This window comes from Theropithecus gelada, chromosome 4 (assembly GCF_003255815.1).
Source record: "Theropithecus gelada isolate Dixy chromosome 4, Tgel_1.0, whole genome shotgun sequence".
Classification (NCBI taxonomy): Eukaryota; Metazoa; Chordata; class Mammalia; order Primates; family Cercopithecidae; genus Theropithecus; species Theropithecus gelada.
Window position 1 is genome coordinate 82,581,193 of NC_037671.1, and position 21,825 is coordinate 82,603,017.

The window sequence follows — 21,825 nt, forward strand, 5'->3', positions numbered from 1 at the left end:
CATGGGCAAAGACTTCATGTCTAAAACACCAAAAGCAACGGCAGCAAAAGCTAAAATTGACAAATGGGATCTAATTAAACTAAAGAGCTTCTGCACAGCAAAAGAAACTACCATCAGAGTGAACAGGCAACCTACAGAATGGGAGAAAATTTTTGCAATCTACTCATCTGACAAAGGGCTAATATCCAGAATGTATAAAGAACTCAAACAAATTTACAAGAAAAAAACAAACAACCCCATCAAAAAGTGGGCAAAGGATATGAACAGACATTTCTCAAAAGAAGACATTCATACAGCCAACAGACATATGAAAAAATGCTCATCATCACTGGCCATCAGAGAAATGCAAATCAAAACCACAATGAGATACCATCTCACACCAGTTAGAATGGCGATCATTAAAAAGTCAGGAAACAACAGGTGCTGGAGAGGACGTGGAGAAATAGGAACACTTTTACACTGTTGGTGGGATTGTAAACTAGTTCAACCATTATGGAAAACAGTATGGCGATTCCTCAAGGATCTAGAACTAGATGTACCATATGACCCAGCCATCCCATTACTGGGGATATACCCAAAGGATTATAAATTATGCTGCTATAAAGACACATGCACACGTATGTTTATTGCAGCACTATTCACAATAGCAAAGACTTGGAATCAACCCAAATGTCCATCAGTGACAGATTGGATTAAGAAAATGTGGCACATATACACCATGGAATACCATGCAGCCATAAAAAAGGATGAGTTTGCGTCCTTTGTAGGGACATGGATGCAGCTGGAAACCATCATTCTTAGCAAACTATCACAAGAACAGAAAACCAAACACCGCATGTTCTCACTCATAGGTGGGAACTGAACAATGAGATCACTTGGACTCAGGAAGGGGAACATCACACACTGGGGCCTATCATGGGGAGGGGGGAGGGGGGAGGGATTGCATTGGGAGTTATACCTGATGTAAAGGACGAGTTGATGGGTGCAGCAGACCAACATGGCACAAGTATACATATGTAACAAACCTGCACGTTATGCACATGTACCCTACAACTTAAAGTATAATAATAATAAATAAATTAAATAATAAAAAAAAAAGCTTCTGCACAGCAAAAGAAACTACCATCAGAGTGAACAGGCAACCTACAGAATGGGAGAAAATTTTTGCAATCTTCTCATCTGACAAAGGGCTAATATCCAGAACCTACAAAGAACTCAAACAAATTTACAAGAAAAAAACAAACAGCCCCATCAAAAAGTGGGCAAAGGATATGAACAGACATTTCTCAAAAGAGGACATTCATACAGCCAACAGACATATGAAAAAATGCTCATCATCACTGGCCATCAGAGAAATGCAAATCAAAACCACAATGAGATACCATCTCATACCAGTTAGAATGGCGATCATTAAAAAGTCAGGAAACAACAGGTGCTGGAGAGGATGTGGAGAAATAGGAACACTTTTACACTGTTGGTGGGATTGTAAACTAGTTCAGCTATTATGGAAAACAGTATGGCGATTCCTCAAGGATCTAGAACTAGATGTACCATATGACCCAGCCATCCCATTACTGGGTATATACCCAAAGGATTATAAATCATGCTGCTATAAAGACACATGCACATGTATGTTTATTGCAGCACTATTCACAATAGCAAAGACTTGGAATCAACCCAAATGTCCATCAGTGACAGACTGGATTAAGAAAATGTGGCACATATACACCACGGAATACTATGCAGCCACACAAATGGATGAGTTTGTGTCCTTTGTAGGGACATGGATGCAGCTGGAAACCATCATCCTCAGCAAACTATCACAAGAACAGAAAACCAAACACTGCATGTTCTCACTCATAGGTGGGAACTGAACAATGAGATCACTTGGTCTCGGGAAGGGGAACATCACACACCGGGGCCTATCACAGGGAGGGGGGAGGGGGGAGGGATTGCATTGGGAGTTATACCTGATGTAAAGGACGAGTTGATGCGTGTTGACGAGTTGATGGGTGCAGCACAGCAACATGGCACAAGTATACATATGTAACAAACCTGCACGTTATGCACATGTACCCTACAACTTAAAGTATAATAATAATAAAAAAAAGAATAATTTGAAAAAAAAACCCTGAGGAGATAAGAAATTTACAGACTTAAATAATATATTTGTCCAAGAATATAACTAATCCAAAAGTCAAAATTCAAGAGGTATGCAAGTGTCAAGCATTCAGCACTTCAAGAAAGGTGGACACATAAGCAGTGTGGATGTTGCTGATCAGAAAATATCAACTCAGACCTCTCTCTTCAACAAAAATCCAAATCTTCCAAATGGAATACAAAACATGATCAATGGAAGAGAAAGGACTAGTTAAAGCTAATTGTATGTCATCCATTGGGAACAATGAGAAATCCTCTAAGAAAACGTTTTTAAAAGCCAATACATGTAAATAAGTTTAGAAAAATGATATTGAGGAAACACTGAGAACTTAATGACAGCAATAAATATTATCAACATAAATGCAAAAAATGAAACTCTACAGAAGCCCATTAAAAATGCCTTGGAACAACAAGCTCCGAGGAGATGTAAAAGCGAGGAAAACAGAACCCAAATAATCTGTTATTACAAAAAGAAAAAGTCAGTAAAATTCAATTTGGCCAAAATGTAGAAACAGACCAACCCAAAGGCCGCCACAATTTTATGACACTCTACTCAGCAGTTACGTATTGGAGTTTTTCACATAGACATAATGGTTTTAAACCTGGCCTTATATCAGAATAAATGGAGCTTTTCACTTGTTTGTTTTATTTGACTGATTTTTCAAGGTCCCTGAGGGGATCTTAGGCAGTCAGCCAACCCATCACTGGCATAATACATGGTGTCTGGAGATCACCAGTGTAGCTATAATGATATCCTTGAATATCTGTAATGACAGCAATTATATAATGGAAATTTGTCATAGAGGAAAAAACACATCTATTACATTTTTGTCTGAAGAATACAATGGTAAATGTGAACTACAGACCTATAGAAGTAAATACTCTTGTCACTAATAACCCTAATCCTGTCCTTCCACATGGTAAAAAAGAGATGAGGAGGTAAATGAGTTATTAAATTATTATAGTAGACTGTCTAAAAGGCATATTTGTGGAAAGACACCCCATTACAATGGATTTCTCTACCATTGAAACATGCTTACCCATCTCATAGGACTCTGATTTAGAATATGTAAAATTCTTTTACAACTATTAAAACATTCTACCGATAACATTTGTTTTCTACTGTAATATAAATACATGAAAATCTCTCCAACATTAAAAATATTTAGTCCAAACAAAGGACTAAATTGCATATACTATACTACATTGGACTTAGAGACAAATATAAAGGAGGATACATAAAAACGTAACTTACCTTTCCTCAAACAATTTAAATTAGAATTACCATATGACCTAGCAATCCCACTTCTGGGTATATACCCCCAAAGAATCAAAACCAGGGACTTAAATAGATATTTGTACACCCACATTCACAGAGGCATTATTCATAAACCTAAATGATATAAAAAAGCAAATATCTACTGACAGATGAATGCATGAATAAAGTGTGGTATATACATATAATGGAATATAATTCGGCCTTCAAAAGGGAAGAAACTCAGGCACATGGTACAACATGGCTGAACCTTGAAGACATGCTAAGTGAAATAAACCAGCCACCAAAGGACAGATACTATATGAGTTCACATACATGAGGTTCCCAGAGTAATCAAATTCATAGAGACAGAAAGTAGAATGGTGGTTACCAGGCGCTCGGGGAGAGAGGGAGGTGGGGAGTTATTGTTTAATGGTATAGTTACAGTTTTGAAAGATAAAAACAAGTTCTGGAAATGGATAGTGGGGATGGTTGTACAACAGTGTAAAGGTACATAATGCCACTGAACTGTACACTTTATGATGGTAAAACGGTAAAAAGCGAAAAACAAAGAACCCCCTAAACAGAAAACCAAACTTACCTTACTTAATGGAGAGGGAGCACCAGATCTAAAAGGCAACATAAAAAAAATTAAAACTGAATATATATGTGAATATATTTGTAGAAGCTTTTAAGTTGGATTTCACTTGGTCAAGCATTAACTTGTTTTATATACAGACTTTTAAAATAATGGACAAACTATTTTTTAAAAACTTTTAATCTTTTAGTTAATAATGACATCCCCTTCCACTGTTTTCCATCTACTTAATTTCCAGTACTAGAAATACTTAAATTCAACATTATTTTCTATATCTCTAGCAACTCAAATTCTTTGAGTCAAACATTATTGCCTATGTCCATAAATACAAACTGTCCAAACGGGAATTTAAAACTATTTTCAGAAGGCTTGGAAAAAACCATGCTTTGTAGAATTATAAAATACCCCAACACCCAGTGGTTTAGATCACTAAGGTTAAAGTACACTGTGAAGATCCCTATGGGCCCTGTGCCTGAAATATGTCTCGGCTTCCATATTCATACCCTTGAAGTCTGTTTTTTGTTTTTTGTTTTTTCCTATGGCTGTAATAAAAACCCTAGCAAGAATATTCTAGGAAAAATATTCCCATCATCCTGTTATAACTAGTGGGAGCTAGGAAACAAACAGCAACTTCGATGCTTTTTTCTAAGAAAATGAGGGAAAATTAGGAAAGGGTGAATTTTAAGTTACATTACTGGTAGCATTGACTATTGCAGATCATTTCTAGCAAAGTGCTTTGGAAATAACTGCCAGAACAGTTCACATTTTACTAACTTCAGTTGGTGAAAAATGAATAACAAAACAAGATGAAGACTAAATACATTTCAATAAGCAGCCTATATTCACCGTCTTAGTGAATGGCAGGGATGACTTTTTACTCATCTACAGAGAAAATATCACACACATAGCAGCAGCAAAAGAAAATTACAGCAGAAATTTAGTAAGTAGAATTTTGTACAATATTTTGAATTTCTGTCTTATTGGACATAGCAAATTTAACAGTATTATACGCCAAGTTAATATATATATATTTTGAGACGGAGTTTCACTCTGTCATCCAGGCTGGAGTGCAGTGGTGCGATCTCGGCTCACTGCAAGCTCCACCTCCCGGGTTCACGCCATTCTCCTGTCTCAGCCTCCCGACTAGCTGGGACTACAGGCGCCTGCCACCACACTCAGCTTTTTTTTTTTTTTTTGTATTTTTAGTAGAGATGGGCTTTCATAGTGTTAGCCAGGATGGTCTCGATCTCCTGACCTCGTGATCTGCCCACCTCGGCCTCCCAAAGTGCTGGGATTACAGGCGTGAGCAACCGCGCCCGGCCCAAGTTAATATCTTTTAAGTTCAACTTCATTTGCAAATACATGCCTGCCATTTTTTGTTTGAATTTAATTTCTACCTAAAATGTATATAAACAACAGGTAGCAAGGGCACAGAAAATTCCGCTATATAACAAGCATAAGGGTAACAACTTGGTTACATGGAGTTTGGCTAAAAGTTATCTTAAGAGTAATACAGTCTATGAGGGAAAGGATATACCTTTATCTATACTGTTCATGTCAAAGGGTCTACTGAAATATCTACAGTAAATTACTTAAGAACCTAAAAATCTAGTACAGCATAAGGTAGAAAATGTCCTAGTGAGTTTTGGCTAATAATTTATTCACTCCCACTATTTTTTCCCTTTATGTATGGAAAAAGAAGAGAGTTAAATCTGAATAAAAATTCAAGAAAATAATAGCCTGAATTCTTCAAAGAAAGCATAGAAGCCTTTGGCATGGTCACTTTCTAAGAATGAATTAATTTAAATTAATTTGTTTCTCTCTCAAGCAATTTTCATAAACCAGTTCTTAGTGATATTGATACAATTATAAATACTAATAAAGAAAAGAGAATAGCCCAGGTGGGGTGGCTCACACCTATAATCCCAGCACTTTGGGAGGTCAAGGCGGGCAGATCACTTGACGTCAGGAGTTCAACACCAGCCTGACCAATATGGCGAAACCCTGTCTCTACTAAAAATACACACACACACACACACACACACACACACACACAAACCAAAAATTAGCTGGCTGTGTGGCACCCGCCTGTAATCCCAGCTACTCAAGAGGCTGAGGCGGAGAATCGCTTGACTCTGGTGGGTGGAAGTTGCAGTGAGCTGAGATCGCACCCTGCGCTCCCTCCAGTCTAGGAGACACAGCGAGACTCTGTCTCAAAAAAAAATAAAAAGTAAAAAAAAATCAAGGGCTTTAGAAATACATCTCCGAACTAATACCTAAAATATTATAACTTCTTCTATAACATCTTCTACCCCATAGCAAGAATGAAGATACAATAAAAATGATAGAATTGTTCTACCTGCTATAAAAAAGAATATCGTACTTAAGTATGAAAAATCATAATTGGTACAAGAATCATTTTGCCAAGCTTCCACATAAACAATATTACTAAATGATACTTAGAGTTATCCCATGAATTATGCAAACAAACAAAAATCTACTGTCTCTGTTGAGATATCATCCCACTTGCCACATTATATCTTAGTTGCCTGTTTAATTCTCTATCTTCTTCACTAGATACTAAGTTTTTTGAAAGGAAGGAACTCATCCCATTGTTTTATATCCCTAGCACTTTACCTATCACCTGACATTTTCTGTATTATTTGAATTTTTAAATTAGAATATATTCATGTATTCATTCTATAATCAATAAATTAACCAGAAGTCTTTAAAAAGTTATTTTCTGTGAAACAAAACTGTCAGGATGTGTGACCTCTGTTTTCATAAACCAGAGTTGGCTGCTGCCATGATTTAATTAAAAGGGTGAGAACCAGAGGTGCTCCAATAGCTTTCAAAAGCACCATTAATCACTGATTAAAATCTGAAGGTTCCCAGGCTCAGAGAGGTTAATAACTTTCCCATGTCTCATCATGCTTCAATGGTGGATTCCAGACTCTAGTCCAAGTCTACCTGCTCCTCAGAGCCTATGCTCATTCCACATTCCAACCCCCAAAACACAGATAAGCTTGGCACATTTGCTTCTCTCTTACACAACATATAAATTGCTCTTCTTATGTGTTTCTTGCTTGATTTTCCACCCTGTTAGTCATTGCCCTTTAGGAAAGAAGATGCTACATCGTTTATATATAGATAATATTTATTAAAAAGACCAATACTTATATTAATAATTTCACCTAGAAAAATCTAGTAGGTAATGAACCATGTTGGAAAAACAAGGCATTAAGATAATTTTAGAAGAAAATGAATGACCCATATAAGTAATCTACTCTAAATTCCGTAAAATTACTACAAACTCTTGGGTTTCACTATGAACACAGCAAATGTCCATATTTCCTTCCAAGATGTTAATAGGAAGCTGTCAAATAGAATATTTTGTTAAGTTTTATTTGAGTCATAACAATAATCCCTATGTAGTTTTGAGTATAAATGCTAGCCAAAAAAAAAAAAAAAAGATGTGAAACATCTATCTACATCCTTCAAATAACTTGAATTACAAAAGATTTATCTTAAATTTCCTGTAACTTCAACACTTAGTAAACCCACATAAATAATAAAATAAATTTTTCTCTTTTGTCCTGTGGAATTATAGACACAGATAATATATAAAGGTATATCACAGAGTATTGCACATAATTACAAAAATAAATAGTAGTGGACACAAGGCACTAAATATAAAGGGCATACATATTCTTTATAACAGACATTTGCAAATGCTTCAATTTATGTATATACTTGGCTTAGAGGTTAGAATAGTTTTACACTGTGACCAGAAGACAAATAAAACAATTTTAAGTAACTAATTTTCTTTATAAATTTCTCTTTTGGCATTTATGCTATAAGCCATGGGGAAATCTTTTGTTTACTAAACAAATAAAAAAACTTTCATTTCTAAAATCTAAGAGGAATATATAAATATATATATACATATATACATCTAAGAGAGACTGTTAGTCTAGATCCAAGAAGACCAAAAGAAAGTAAAACCATTTATGCTAGTCAACTTGGGAGACAAAAATAAAGCATAATGAAAAAACACAGATGTGTAAAAGGGACAGAAATCAGTTTTACATGTTCTAAATACCAAATGTGGAATTTTAAGAGGTTTTTTTGCATTTTTAGTAATTACCAAATGCAAAAAAACTCACTCCATACAGTACTCACCCTTCACTTAAGTTCCAAGGTAAGCACAAACATACAAAGAAGAGAATAGTTAACTACTATAGTTCATTCATTTTTAATAATAGGGAATAAGCAAAAGACAAGTTCAAATGTGGTTTTAGCCAATTCAGAAGAGAAATATGACAAGCATAAAATGATTTTAAAGGAAAAATAAAAATTATTCTAAGAAAAAAGTAATTCAAAATGGAGGATTATTGAATTTTAAATTTCACTTTTCTAGAAATGTAACTAAATGTCCATAGCTATTTTTTTTTTTTTTTTCAAAAATAGCTTGTGGTGACCACAAGGGGGCAAATTTAGATTGGAAGTCAGGGCTAATGAGACCCATTCTAGCTACCCAAGGAGGCTTCTTTGTGACTGCAGCACTGATAGATTTAACAAAAAAAAACAAGGGAAGGGTGTGGCCCTATGTGGGGTATGGGGAACCCTGAGTGGGAATACAATGCAGAGAAGCTGACTTATAGTGTGCATCCAGCACTGCACAAGAGAGATTTTAACTTTAGGGGATATGCATATTTCCTTAGCTAAAGAGGTCCTTCTGTCACAGGAGCAGAAGAATTTCTTGGCTTCCTGTCTGCATTTTCTGAAATCCTAGGCAACTCATTTGGCTTCCCAGATACCCTAATAGAGGGTGGACCCAGAAATAACTGGACTAGGGCATCTCTTATTGTGAGCTAACATACTCTCATGTCAAGTCTGATCATCCCTGGCCACACTGAGATTGGAGGCAGAGCCTGGACTGTGGAAACAACCTTGAAAGAGCCCCTGAGAGCTCCTGCTATCCATCATTCCAAATAGCTCTGCCATAATTGTCTGGAAGACTCTTACGCTGTTGCTTATCGTTGCAAATTTAAAACATGCAATATTTTCTACACTAACTTGAAAAAATATTATAGAAATAACACAGCTAATGAAATAACCAGAAAAAACAAGTAACATCAAGACACAAGCCTAGATTCTGGGAGAATGTCCAGAGGGAAGAAAGTCAGAAAACAGTTGCATTTTGATAGCTCTGTTATAGGTAAAATCTGTGATCAGCCTACAGTCCTGAAATGATCATTACACTGGTTATCTCTACTAACTCCTGCTGTCAACCTAAATGGAATAAACAGAAAGTTGGTATCATCAACAAAGACAGATTCCAAACTCTCTCTGTAGAGGACCTACATTAGGTGTTTAAATGGACATAATGAAGTGTAAAATAGTCCCTAACCTTTAGATTCAGAAAATCTACTTAAATCATACATGTAAAAAAAGAAATAGCCACAATACTGAGCAGTTCAGGATAAAGAAAGGCTTCATGAGAAAGTAGGACTGGAGATGGCCCTCCCAGGATGCATAAGATTTACAAAGCAGGACAAGGGGGGGTGAGCATCCTAAGACTCACAGAATTACAGTCTGAATAAGGCATAAAGATTGGAAAGCACCAGGCCTTGTGAATAGACAAGCTTCAGACCTGTTGGAGAGATGGGGAGGGGGGGAAGGAACCTGGACATTTTGTGCATGCAGTGGGGAAAAATAGTCAAAAATATAGGTACCCAAACACAAAGGTATGAAAATCTAGTAAAATTGTACTTATCACTACTTGATTGCTATTCTCTATATAAAAGGATCTATGAATAAAATGTCAGTAGCATGCCATGTCTAATGGCTCAAATAGGGAGAGACTGGAGTCCAAAAACTATACTTGAGGGTTTTTCTTTTTTCACAGTGGTGTTGATAACAATAATAGAGTAATCAAGGCTGCTTGTGAAATTGTGCTTGTTTTCACTCATGTCCAATGATAACAGCTTCGATTTTAAACATGAGTAACTATTTTTCCATATACTGTGAATTCCTTCCAAGGGCAAATGTTCAAATCATTAGGTTCAGTTAATGTTGGTACAATCTACTAATTTGCTGCATTAGCCTGCAGAGAGATTGTCTATACCCACTGTCATAATAGGAAGGGTAGGGGTTCTGAGGAAGCCCAGAAAATTACAACAAAGCAAGCCCTAAAACTGAGCAATATAAGTTGTACCATGATAAATCTCATTCTTAGAACGACTCTAATATTTTTCATCTTATTTAGAATATACAGCTAATGCGTACTTGTTTCCAGGTTTCTTTCCTTCTAATGTATTTAGATGCTGTTCAAGCGTCTCCATAAGACTGCTGGGAGCCTACAATAAGAAAGTAAAAATAAATGTCTGCATTGTTTACTTTCAACGTAAACACACTGTAACGTCACTGTAACTTTGTATGGTGGAAGTCTGTGGATGGACCCCGATATACATGTGAGATAATTTAATTCCAGGTTCTTTCAGTATTTAGATATTTAAATTCCACTGCCTGACCTTCAGGCAGGCCCATCTTAAATAGACTTAACTCCACTGCATGACAAATAGCATTACAGTGTGGTTTCAGTGTAGAGATTACATTGGATAGACTTTTACTAATATATTACTTATATGCAGTAAACTCAAATCAAGTTTACCACTTCCTTCTCATAAGACCATAGTAAAAATGAGTAAGTGTTTGTATTCAAGTCAAAAATATAAGTGCCCAAATACAAATTCACAGAAATTTGAAAATACAGTAAAATTTCACTTATCTACATTTGTCTGAACTATTAGGAAAATCCATTATATTTTTAAAAGGTGGTGAGTGAGAGTTGTGGGGAAAAGAATATAATTCTAATAATCAATAACAATTAAGATTTTATTATTGACCTATTTATATATAATATAAAAATATTTATATGTATAATAAAGTAACTTTTAGCAAATATAATATTAGAGTACTATGTATTGACACATTTAATAAATTTCAACTCTTATTAAGAATTACTTGAATGTTTCCATTTATAAATAAAATTTTAGGCAATATAAAGTGATGACATTTTACTGTACACTTAAGGAGAAATAACAGGTTCATGCAAATGTTTCACCCAATCTATTCCTTAAGCATTAGAGATTTAATTTCATCTTTCTCAAATAGTTGTAACACAAATTAGACCTTAACAGCAGCATAGGCATTCAAAGAATAGCATTTCTTAAATGAAATATATAACTACCCTTATAGAGATATTTAATTCTGACAATTCTTCTTTAAATTAATGTGAAATTAATTTTGAAGGACATTAAAGTAACTATGCTGATAAAGGAACTCACAGAATTCACAGACATTCATATAACTGTATCTTTTACACTGTACATTTAATGACAGATTAAAATTCTTATTAAAAATCTTTAATTTTGAAAATTCAGGACATTTATTTAATATTCATTTTTCACTTCACTAATAGACTCTTAAACTGTCTTAACATTCATGTGATTATTATATTTGTAATTATGTGATTATAAATGTAAATTACCGAGTGAACTAAAACATGTAAATGTAGATATATAAAAATTACTAAGTGAACTAAAATATTAACTTGATCAAAATGATGAAGGTAAGATAGAAAGGAATAGCCCTGTCAGCATTATTTTAAAAGCTTTTAACTACAGAGTTAAAAAAATAAGATTATCAGGAGATAAAATAAGTTTAGAAAACTACAAAAATTAGGATTTTAAAACACAACTCAGATGAAAATGGACTTAATAAATTCTAGTAAACCACAACTAAGACTGTATTTCTAAGTTTAAAAAATGAATTTTAAAAGATATAGAATATTTTGTTCTAGATACCAGATTATAAACTATAAAGAAATGCTCATTGAATAGAGAATGTACACAGTAACCTTAAGAAGAAAAAATAGAAATGGCTTCAAAATTTTTAGATGAATTTACATCTGATAACTTTGAAATTATCATATTAATTGCCAGTGATGATGATAATGATGATGATGATGATGGAATTTAGGAGGTCTGGGCATATAAACTTTTCATATTTCTATTTTTTCAATGGTATCGCAGTAAGGAAAAAAAAATAAGCCATAGAACTTCTTTCCAGTTACAAGACTTAAGATACTCTGAATGTTAAATGTAATGTAAAGAAAGTGTGATGTTTTTTGGCTAAGCCTAACTTTAAAACATGGTCTAAGAAAAATGCGATTTATAGTCACAAAATAGCAACAAATATAGGATAATCAAAAATAGGTAATATTTTCTCCTATTAAGTTTCTTAGTTACCTAAAACAAAACAAAAAACCCGGAAGAGAGTTCACCATTTTATTCATTTTGTAAAGTTTCTTAACTAAGTGAGAAAATTGAAAAAATAAGTAGAAGTCACAAAAAATCACAATAGCTGAAAGAGAAATTTGATGAAGGAATACAAGACTATCAAACTGACTTCTGTCTTAAAGGGAAATTAAGTTTGGAGCATTCCATCCCAGCAGTTTGATAGTGCTGCATCATTTATATTTCTTATAAGGACATGTAAAATCGAAGAGAAATAAATTCCTCAAATGTCTTTGGAGGAAAAAAAAGTACTTTGATAGTAATATCCAGGAGTGCAGGAATGTCTACCTTTTCTCTACTGCATCTATGGCAGCAAGGACATCCTGGCATGCAGTAGACAATAAATGAAAACCACCTTTTAAATTTCCAAGGAGCAAAAACTTTGAGAATGCCTCTGCTGTTGTGAAAGGAATGTAACATAACAAAATATAATGAGCAGGCTCTTCAGTTGCTTGTTTTTAAAAATGCCAAAGTCAACAGACCAAGCAGATGGGAACACCAATCCAAAGAACAACAGTCAGCCCGTGAAAGCTAATAGATAACAGCAACATATCATGGTTACCGATTCATCAGTTGTATGGTCTTTAAAGGGAGACCTTTCTTTACCAGTAGTTTTCATATCAACCAGAATTTCTGACATCAAAACCTAAGATTTTTTTCATAAATGAAAACATTTTACATTTGGAGTGTACACATGCCACAAACAGGAAATAATATTAGAAAATTCTTTTCTTGGAACAAGTTCATAGCTGATTGTGAGCCCAGGCTCCAAAAGAAAGCATCCATCTACAATTTAGATGCTATAGCTTATAAAGCATCATTAAAACCAAATTTTAAAAAAGCAATCACAAGATCATTCAAATTTTTATCATTATATCTAAGAAACCATTTGAAAGTGCTGAGGATAAATGTTTCAGTTCTGATATATTCAGTTCTTACCCAAAACAGTTATTTTTGAATTTCCTTAAAAATTTCATTGATATTTGTGAAAAATTTAAATGTAATAATTATGATACTATGTGTATAAGTTAAAAAGGGTTACAGATGATTGTATTCATGTTTAATGTGCAGTCTCTAACCTAAAAGGTGTCCATTAAATCCATAAGGATATCCATGAAATTCCTCCATTCCATTTTGCTGCAAGAGGAATTCTAATCCTTTTTTAAGTTATGAGCATTCTATTCCTACTCCCAGTAGGAAGCCCTTCTGATCTCCATCTCTTCTTTAGCACTCTCTTCTGGCAGGCATTTTTGTTCATTACCTGGATAGAATGAATGGCCATGGTGGCCACAGACAAGCCTGGTAGAAAGCAGAATCTAATCTTAGAAGAGTAGAACTGAATCCATATAACCTGGTACTTTGGGCCCATCTGCAGATTAATCCTGGTTTTAAGGATGAAACAACTGTCTAAAGGACTAACCCCAGAACAATTCACATGCTGGCTCAGACCTGATCACAACTGTCAGAGGTCTAACTCCTCAGTTCAATTAGAGACTTCCATTAGACCTGCTGACGGGCTCTATGCAGGAATGAAGAAGGGTGTTTAGCTCTATGTCACTCACAACCCCAAAAGAAACCACACTATTAAGAAATTTCAGAAGCATATCATATTCTTGTATTGAACTAGAGGAATTTTTCTATGAACAGGTAATTTAAAAATAAATATTTTTCCCCATTTAAAACATCTTTTAGGTTCAGGGATACTTGTGCAGGTTTGTCATATAGGTAAATTATATGTCACAGGGGTTTGGTGTACAGATTATTTCATCACCCAGGTAATAAGCATAGTACCTGATAGATAGTTTTTCAATCCTTACCCTCCTACCACCTTCTACTCTCCAGTAGGCCTCGGTGTCTGTTGTTCACTTCTTTGTGACATATATACTCAGTGTCTAGCTCCCACTTATAAGTGAGAACATGCAGTATTTGGTTTTCTGTTTCTGCATTAGTTTATTTGGGATATTGGCCTCAAGCTCCATCCATGTCGCTGCAAAGTACATGATCTTTTCTTTTTAATAGTTGTGTAGTATTCCATGGTGTATATATATGTATCACATAAATATAAATGTTAATATTGAAATGTATGTGGTGCTTAAGGGCATAACAAAAGCAGATAATAGAGTGCTAACAGATTCTGATGAATTTCTACCATAGAATAGCTTTCTAAAAGACCCAGGGCAAGATTTTATTTTTTTTGAGGGAGGAGTCTCTGTTCCCTAAATTATGAAAACACACATATTAAATAATTCAGTAAAATATAATGTTTCTGGGCTTCTTGAAGGGGAGATTGTAAAAATTATAATGACTATAATAGTATCATTAAAAATTTAATCCAAGTATATGATTTCAATGATGTACTTTCAATGATATGCTCTCATTGTTTAATGTTAAAAGTGAAAAGGGATTTAAGTAGTCATTTGAATATTTCCTTGTTTCCCCTCAGACTCCGCCCAAACTAAGTACGACAGATGAGGACCTATATTCTTAACTGAGAGCCTAGTTTCTCTTTTATTCTATAGTAAGGGTGTCCATAGAGTTGAAATAAAGATGATTTGCCACTTCTAGAAGCTATTCATTAGCTTATAAATGTCAGAGCTAAATATTTTAATGTCTTAAAAGTTAACATGTATTACTTATGTGGATTATTTTTTTAAATGTACTATAAATTTTACTAAAAATGATGAGTTTAAATGAAAACACACTTATTTTCTTTGCTTTTTAGTGTTACAAAGATAAATCTATGTCTAATAAAGAGATTTTTAGTGATACTTAATGCACACTTAATATTTTGGCCATATCCAAAATGATACCAATATCTTACTCAGGTATGTGCCTCATCAAAAAACACTATTTTCTCATAGTAGCAGAAATATTTTATACCAATATTCTGTCTATGAGAAAGAACTATCTCTCAACTTTTAACTAAAAAATACAATGCCATCATGTTCTGAATTGCTCTGTGAATTTTATTCATAAAGAATTCTTGATATTTAATTGGTATTTTAATAATACAAATACAGAAGATCATTTCTTTGAGTTTCCCTAATTTTTAATAAAAATTTAAGGATTAATATTATTTTAAAGATGGAAACATTTCAAGGCATAATAAGGATAGCAAATTACTAAATGCACTTTGATATTATTAAAAGTGGATATCTTTCACTATGACAATTTTTTTCTATTATAATGACTATATTTACAAGGACAGAAAGTGCATATATTCATTACTGGTATATAAGATAGCAGCTCTATGTTTTCTCCTATTATCTCTACAATAACATCATTTCTAGTTAAATAACATGTTTGGGATATAAATGTACCATAACAGAGTGCTTAAGTAAAAACAGTTCCGGCCAATAATGAGAAAGGTTATACAATAAAGCTGGACCCATGAATGACCTTGAATGTATATATTAGGATCCATACACAGTACCCTCTTCACAGATAAAATGATTGACACAGAAGCCCCTCTATCGTTGGCATTTACTAGATGGGCTCCAGAAAAATTGCTCATCTACCACTACTATTTTATTAGCTTATTTTATGCATGGACATGCTTCCATTTCATAGGGGAGACAAGTAGTTAATCTGTGACATCAGCGTTTTCACTATTCATGTGTCTCCTTCATATCTGGGACATGTTGGAAACTAGGAAGACAAGCAGGAAGAAAAGTTCTAATCTAATTATCAGGCCTAGAAATAGTGACTTTTCATTACTAAAGCACTTCTATTAACATTATTCAAGGTTTCCTTTTAATCAAGTTTAAAATGAAAAGATGAGTTCATTTACTAAATTCAGTTGCATTTAAAGAAGAAACTATTTCATAAGAACAAGAAAATCCTCCTATTACCTCCAGAAATATATTCAATGTCTAGAAAAAATAAATAAGGTAGAATAATTTCCAAGAAAGTTGCTTGGCCTAAATTCAAAATGCATGAAATGCTTACAAGACTATGCCCATTTGTGGCAATATATGTTGTAATAATCTCATGCATAGTGAATCTTCCACTGGGAGAGTTGCTTACCTGTGTGAGGTCAGGAATGTCACCTTTATCAATACCAACTTGCTGTGGATTAAAAAAATTAGAAATTAGTAGAACTTTTAAAACTAATTTTTTTCATTTAATGGAAGATCACCTATACAATTAGTTAAAACAGCTCAATATTGTTGTAAATGAATTATTTTATATATCAGTCTCACTTGGAACATATGCTTTTTATTCAGTTTTTCACTCAACATAATAGAGCAATAATTTCATGAAATAGCTAGATATAACAAATGTATAGAATTCTACTAGAATCTAAAAACAAATGACAATAAATTAAAGTATAAAATGTAATGGTATCCTCCTTAGTCAACAGAAGCTCAAAACGTACAACACTGCTTAGACTAAATTTAGTAGTTAATTATGCCCAGCTTCTGGATAGGGAATGTTCATTTAGTTCTAAAACTCATTCAGGGTATAATTTCCACTCTTTCTCCCACAGACCTAACTTTTTTAGTTTCTTATGTAACCTTTCAGAGTTTCTTTATGTATATTCAAGGAAATATGAAATTATACAAATATATACTTATTTCCCCATTACTATACAAATAATAGCATATTATATATAATGAACTTATATTTTTCACTTAAAATATATCTTAGACATATATCCATATAAACACACAGTATGTCCTCATTTAATAAACAGCTGCATAGAACTTCCTTGTCCTATATTTAATTAGTAACTTATTAATGGACACTAAATTTGCTTTTGATCTCTTGCCATTGCAAGCAGTGCTGCACACACCATTCTGCATGTGTGTGTACATATCTGTGTGATATACTTGTACAAGTGGAATTACCAGGTAAAAGTATATGCATATTGTTAATTTTGTTAGCATGGGGTAGGGGCAGAGAAAGAGAGAAGGCAGGAAAAGCAAATATGAAAAAGTATTAATAAAGGTAAATCAATGAAGAGACCATATTTGTTCATTATACATCAATTCTTTTATAGGTCTGAAAATTATTCAAAGTGAAAAGTTGGGGAAAAACACAAATCACAAGTTCATCATATCATTTTCATATAAATAATGAAATTGAGGTTCAAAGAAACAAAGTGGGTTAAGCCAAAGTATCTCTCCTTGAGAAATGAAGAGCTTTGATTATACTGATGGAAATGTAGGAGTAAATACATGAAGAAAATGTGCTGCTACAAAGACAATAAAGCAAACTGGAGATCAGAAAATCCATTTGTGCGTCAAATGCTGAACTACCTTCTTTCCTTTTTCTTCTCTGTGTCTACAGCGGGGTTTCTCAGTCTTGGCACTATTGGCAATTGGGGAAGATAATTCTTGTTGGGTGGTATCCTGTGCATCATAGGATGTTTAGCAGCATCCCTGACCTCTACCCACAGGATGCTAGTAGCCACCCTCTCCACTGTAATAACAAAAACATCTCTAAATGTTATCCTTTGAGGATGGGAGGGAAGTCAAGTCACTTGCTGTTGAGACCACTGACATAGAGCACTTGCCCTAATCTCTCTGGATCAAATAATGTTTGAATCCAGAATTCCAGACTTTACTTTTTTTTGCAACTACCAAATATTATTTTTTAATTTCTTTTAAAAATTTTTCCATTTTTATTTTAGATTCAGGGGTACAAGTGCAGATTTGTTACAAGGGTACATTGTATGATGCTGAGGTTTGGGCTTCTATTAATGCTGTCACCCAGATAGTGAACACAGTGCCTAACAGGAAGGTTTTCAGCCCTTGACTTCTTCCCTTTGTAGCTCTTTTTGGAGTCCCCGGTGTCGACTGTTCTCATCTGTATGTGTGTACCCAAGGTTTAGCTCTCACTAATAAGTAAAAACATGTGGTATTTAGTTTTATGTTTCTGCGTTAGTTCACTTAGGATAATGGCCCCCAGCTACATTCACATTGCTGCAAAGGGCATGATTTCATTCTTTTTTATGGCTGCATAGTATTCCATGGTGCATATGTACCACATTTTCTTTAACCAGTCCACTACTGATGGGCACCTAGGTTGATTCCATGCCTTTGCTATTGTAAATAGTGCTGCAACGAACATATGAGTGCATGTGTGTTTTCGGTAGAATAATTTATTTTCCTTTGGGTATATACTCAGTAATGGGATTACTCAAACAGTAGTTCTATTGTTAGTTCTTTGAGAAATCTCCAAACTACTTTCTGCAGTGGCTGAACTACATTCTCATCAATGGTGTATATGAGTTCCCTTTTCTCTGTAGCCTTGTCAACATGTTGTTTTTTGGCTTTTTAATAATATTCATTCTGACTAGGTGTAAGATAGTATCTCACTGGGGTTCTGATTTGCATTTCTCTGATGATTAGTGATGTTGAGCATTTTTCCATACATTTGTTGGCCACTTATATGTCTTCTTTTGAGAAGTGTCTGTTCATGTCCTTTGCCCACTTTTTAATGGAGTTGTTTTTCTTGGTGATTTATTTAAATTCCTTATAGATTCTGGACATTAGTCATTGGTCAGAAACAAAGGTGATGAGTATTTTCGCTCATTCTGTAGGTTGTCTGTTTACTCTGTTAATAGTTTCTTTTGCTGTGCAGCTCTTCAGTTTAAACAGGTCTCAGTTGCCAATTTTAATTTTTGTTGCAATTGATTTTGAGGACTTTGTCATAAATTCTTTGCCAATGCCAAAGTCCAGAAGAATATTTTCTAAGTTTCCTTCTAGCACTTTTATAGTTTGAGGTATTTCATCCATCTTTAGTTAATTTTTGTATGTGTTGATATAGGTAGGGGATCCAGTCTCATTCTTTTGCATATGGCTAGCCAGTTTTCCCAGCGCCATTTCTGAATAAGGAGTCCTTTCCCCTTGTTATGCTTATTTTTGTCAACTTATCAAGGATCAGTTGGTTGTAGGTAAGCTACTTTATTTCTGGGTTCTCTACTCTGTTCCACTGTTCTATGTGTCTGTTTTTGTACCAGTATCATGCTGTTTTGTTTACTGTACCCTTGTAGTATAGTTTGAAGTCAGGTAATGTGATGCCTCTGGCTTTGTTCTTTTTGCTTAAGATTGCTTTGGCGATTCCACCTCTTTTTTGGCTTCATATAAATTTAGAATAATTTCTTTTCGTTCTGTGGAAAATGATGTTGATAATTTGATAGACATAGGATTAAATCTACAGATTGCTTTGGGCAGTAGAGCCATTTTAACAATATTTATTCTTCCAATCTATGAGCGTGAAATGTTTTTCCATTTGTTTGTGTTATCTCTGACTTCCAGTAGTGTTTTGTAGTCCTCCTTGTAGAGATCTTTTATCTCCTTGGTTAGAGGTACTCCTAGGTTTTAAATATTTTTGTTTGGCTATTGTAAATGGGATTGCATTCTTGATTTGGTTCTCAGATTGGAAGTTACTGGTGCATAGAAATGCTATTGATTTTGATGTTTATAGGTAGATTTTGTATCCTGAAACTTTACTGAAGTTGTTTATCAGGTCTAGGAGTTTTTTGATGGAATTTGAGGATTTTCTGGTATAGAATCATATCCTTAGCAAAGAGAGATAGTTTTACTTCCTCTTTTCCTATTTGGATTCCTTTTATTTCTCTCTGTATCCTGACTGCTCTGTAGGACTTGCAGTATTATGCTGAATAGTAGTGGTGAGAGTGGGCATCCTTGTCTTGTTCTAGTTCTTAAAGGGAATGCTTCCAGCTTTTGCTCATTCAGTGTGATGTTGGCTGTGGGTTTGTCATAGATGGTTCTTATATTTTGAAGTATGCTCCTTCAATGTCTAATTAGTCAAGGGTTTGTATCACGAAGGGAGGTTGGATTTTACAGAAAGCTTTTGCTGCGTCTATTTATTATATGGTTTTCGTTTTTAATTCTGTTTACGTGGTGAATTACATTTATTGTTTTGCACATGTTGAACCAACCTTGCATCCCAGGAATAAAGCCCACTTGATTGTGGTTAATTAACTTTTTGATGTGCTGCTGGATTTGATTTGCTATTATTTTGTTGAGGATTTCTGCATCTATATTTGTCAGGGATATTGACTTGTAGTTTTCTTTTTTTCTTGTGCCTTTGCCAGATTTTAGTATCAGGATGACACTGGTTTCATAGAATGAGTTAGGGAGGAATCCCTCCTTCTCAATTTATTGAAATAGTTTCAGTAGAATTGCTACCAGTTCTTCTTTTTACATCTGATAGAATTTAGCTGTGAATCCATTTGGTCCAAGGCTTTTATTGTTTAGTAGGTTTTCTCACTACTGAAGTCAGCTGCAGAACTTGTTATTGGTTTTTCAGACCAATAGCAGAGTTTCAATTTCTTCCTGGTCCAATACTGAAAGGTTGTATGTTTCCAGAAATTTATCCATTTCCCCTAGATTTCTACTTTGCTTGCATAGAGGTGTTCGTAGTAGTCCAGAGGATTTTTTCTATTTTTGTGGGATCAATTGAAATGTCACCTTTGTCTGTGTGATTGGATTTATTTGGATCTTCTCTCTTTTTTTTCATTGTTAATCTAGCTAGTGATCGATCAATCTTGTTTATCATTTCAAAGAACCAATTTTTATTTCATTGATTCTTTGTATGTTTTGGGGGTGTCAATTCCATTTATTTATTTATTTAACTTCCATAGGTTATTGGGGAACAAGTGAGGTGGTGTTTGGTTACATGAGTATTTAGTGGTGATCTGTGAGATTCTGGAGCAGCCATCACCTGAGCAGTATACACTGCACCCTATTTGTAGTCTTTATCCCTCACCCTCTTCCCACCCTTTCCCCCTGATTTCCCCAAAGCCCATTGTGTCATTATTATGCTTTTGCATCCTCATAGCTTAGCTCCCACTTATGAATGAGAATATATAATGTTTGGTTTTCCATTCCTGAGTTACTTCACTTAGAATAATAGTCTCCAATGTAATCCATGTCACTGCAAATGCCATTAACTCATTCCTTTTTATAGCTAAGTAATATTCCATTATATATATATATATATATAAATAAAATATATATATCACACTTTATCCATTCATTGATAGGTAGGCAGTTCAGTTGCTTCCACGATTTTGCAATTATGAATTGTGCTGCTATAAACATGTGTGTGCAAGTATGACTTCTTTTCCTCCGGGTAGATACCCAGTAGAGGGATTGCTGGATCAAATGGTAGTTCTGCTTTCAGTTATTTAAGGAATCTCCACACTGTTTTCCACAGTGGCTGTACTAGTTTACATTCCCACCAGCAGTGTAGAAGTGTTCCCTGATCACCACACCCATGTCAACATCTACCGTATTTTTGTTGTTGTTGTTTGTTTGTTTTTTGATGTTTTGATTATGGCCATTCTTGCAGGAGTAAGGTGGTATCACATTGCAGTTTTGATTTGCATTTCCCTGATTGTTAGTGATGTTAAGCATTTTTTCATATGTCTGTCGGCCATTTGTGTATCTTCTTTTGAGAATTGTTTATTTATG

The 21,825-nt window shown here is 34.3% G+C and overlaps 1 protein-coding gene across 1 annotated transcript in view; it reads right to left on the reverse strand.

The window, feature by feature from the left end:
* Positions 1 to 21,825, reverse strand: part of SNAP91 (synaptosome associated protein 91) — a 174,399-nt gene that overhangs the window by 71,082 nt on the left and 81,492 nt on the right. Inside the window, exons 9-12 of the mRNA XM_025382349.1 lie at positions 16,403 to 16,444; positions 10,305 to 10,375; positions 8,196 to 8,201; positions 4,022 to 4,044 (exon numbers count right to left, since the gene is read on the reverse strand). Of these exons, the coding sequence (XP_025238134.1) occupies positions 4,022 to 4,044; positions 8,196 to 8,201; positions 10,305 to 10,375; positions 16,403 to 16,444 (142 nt within the window). The remainder of the gene's footprint in view (positions 1 to 4,021; positions 4,045 to 8,195; positions 8,202 to 10,304; positions 10,376 to 16,402; positions 16,445 to 21,825) is intronic.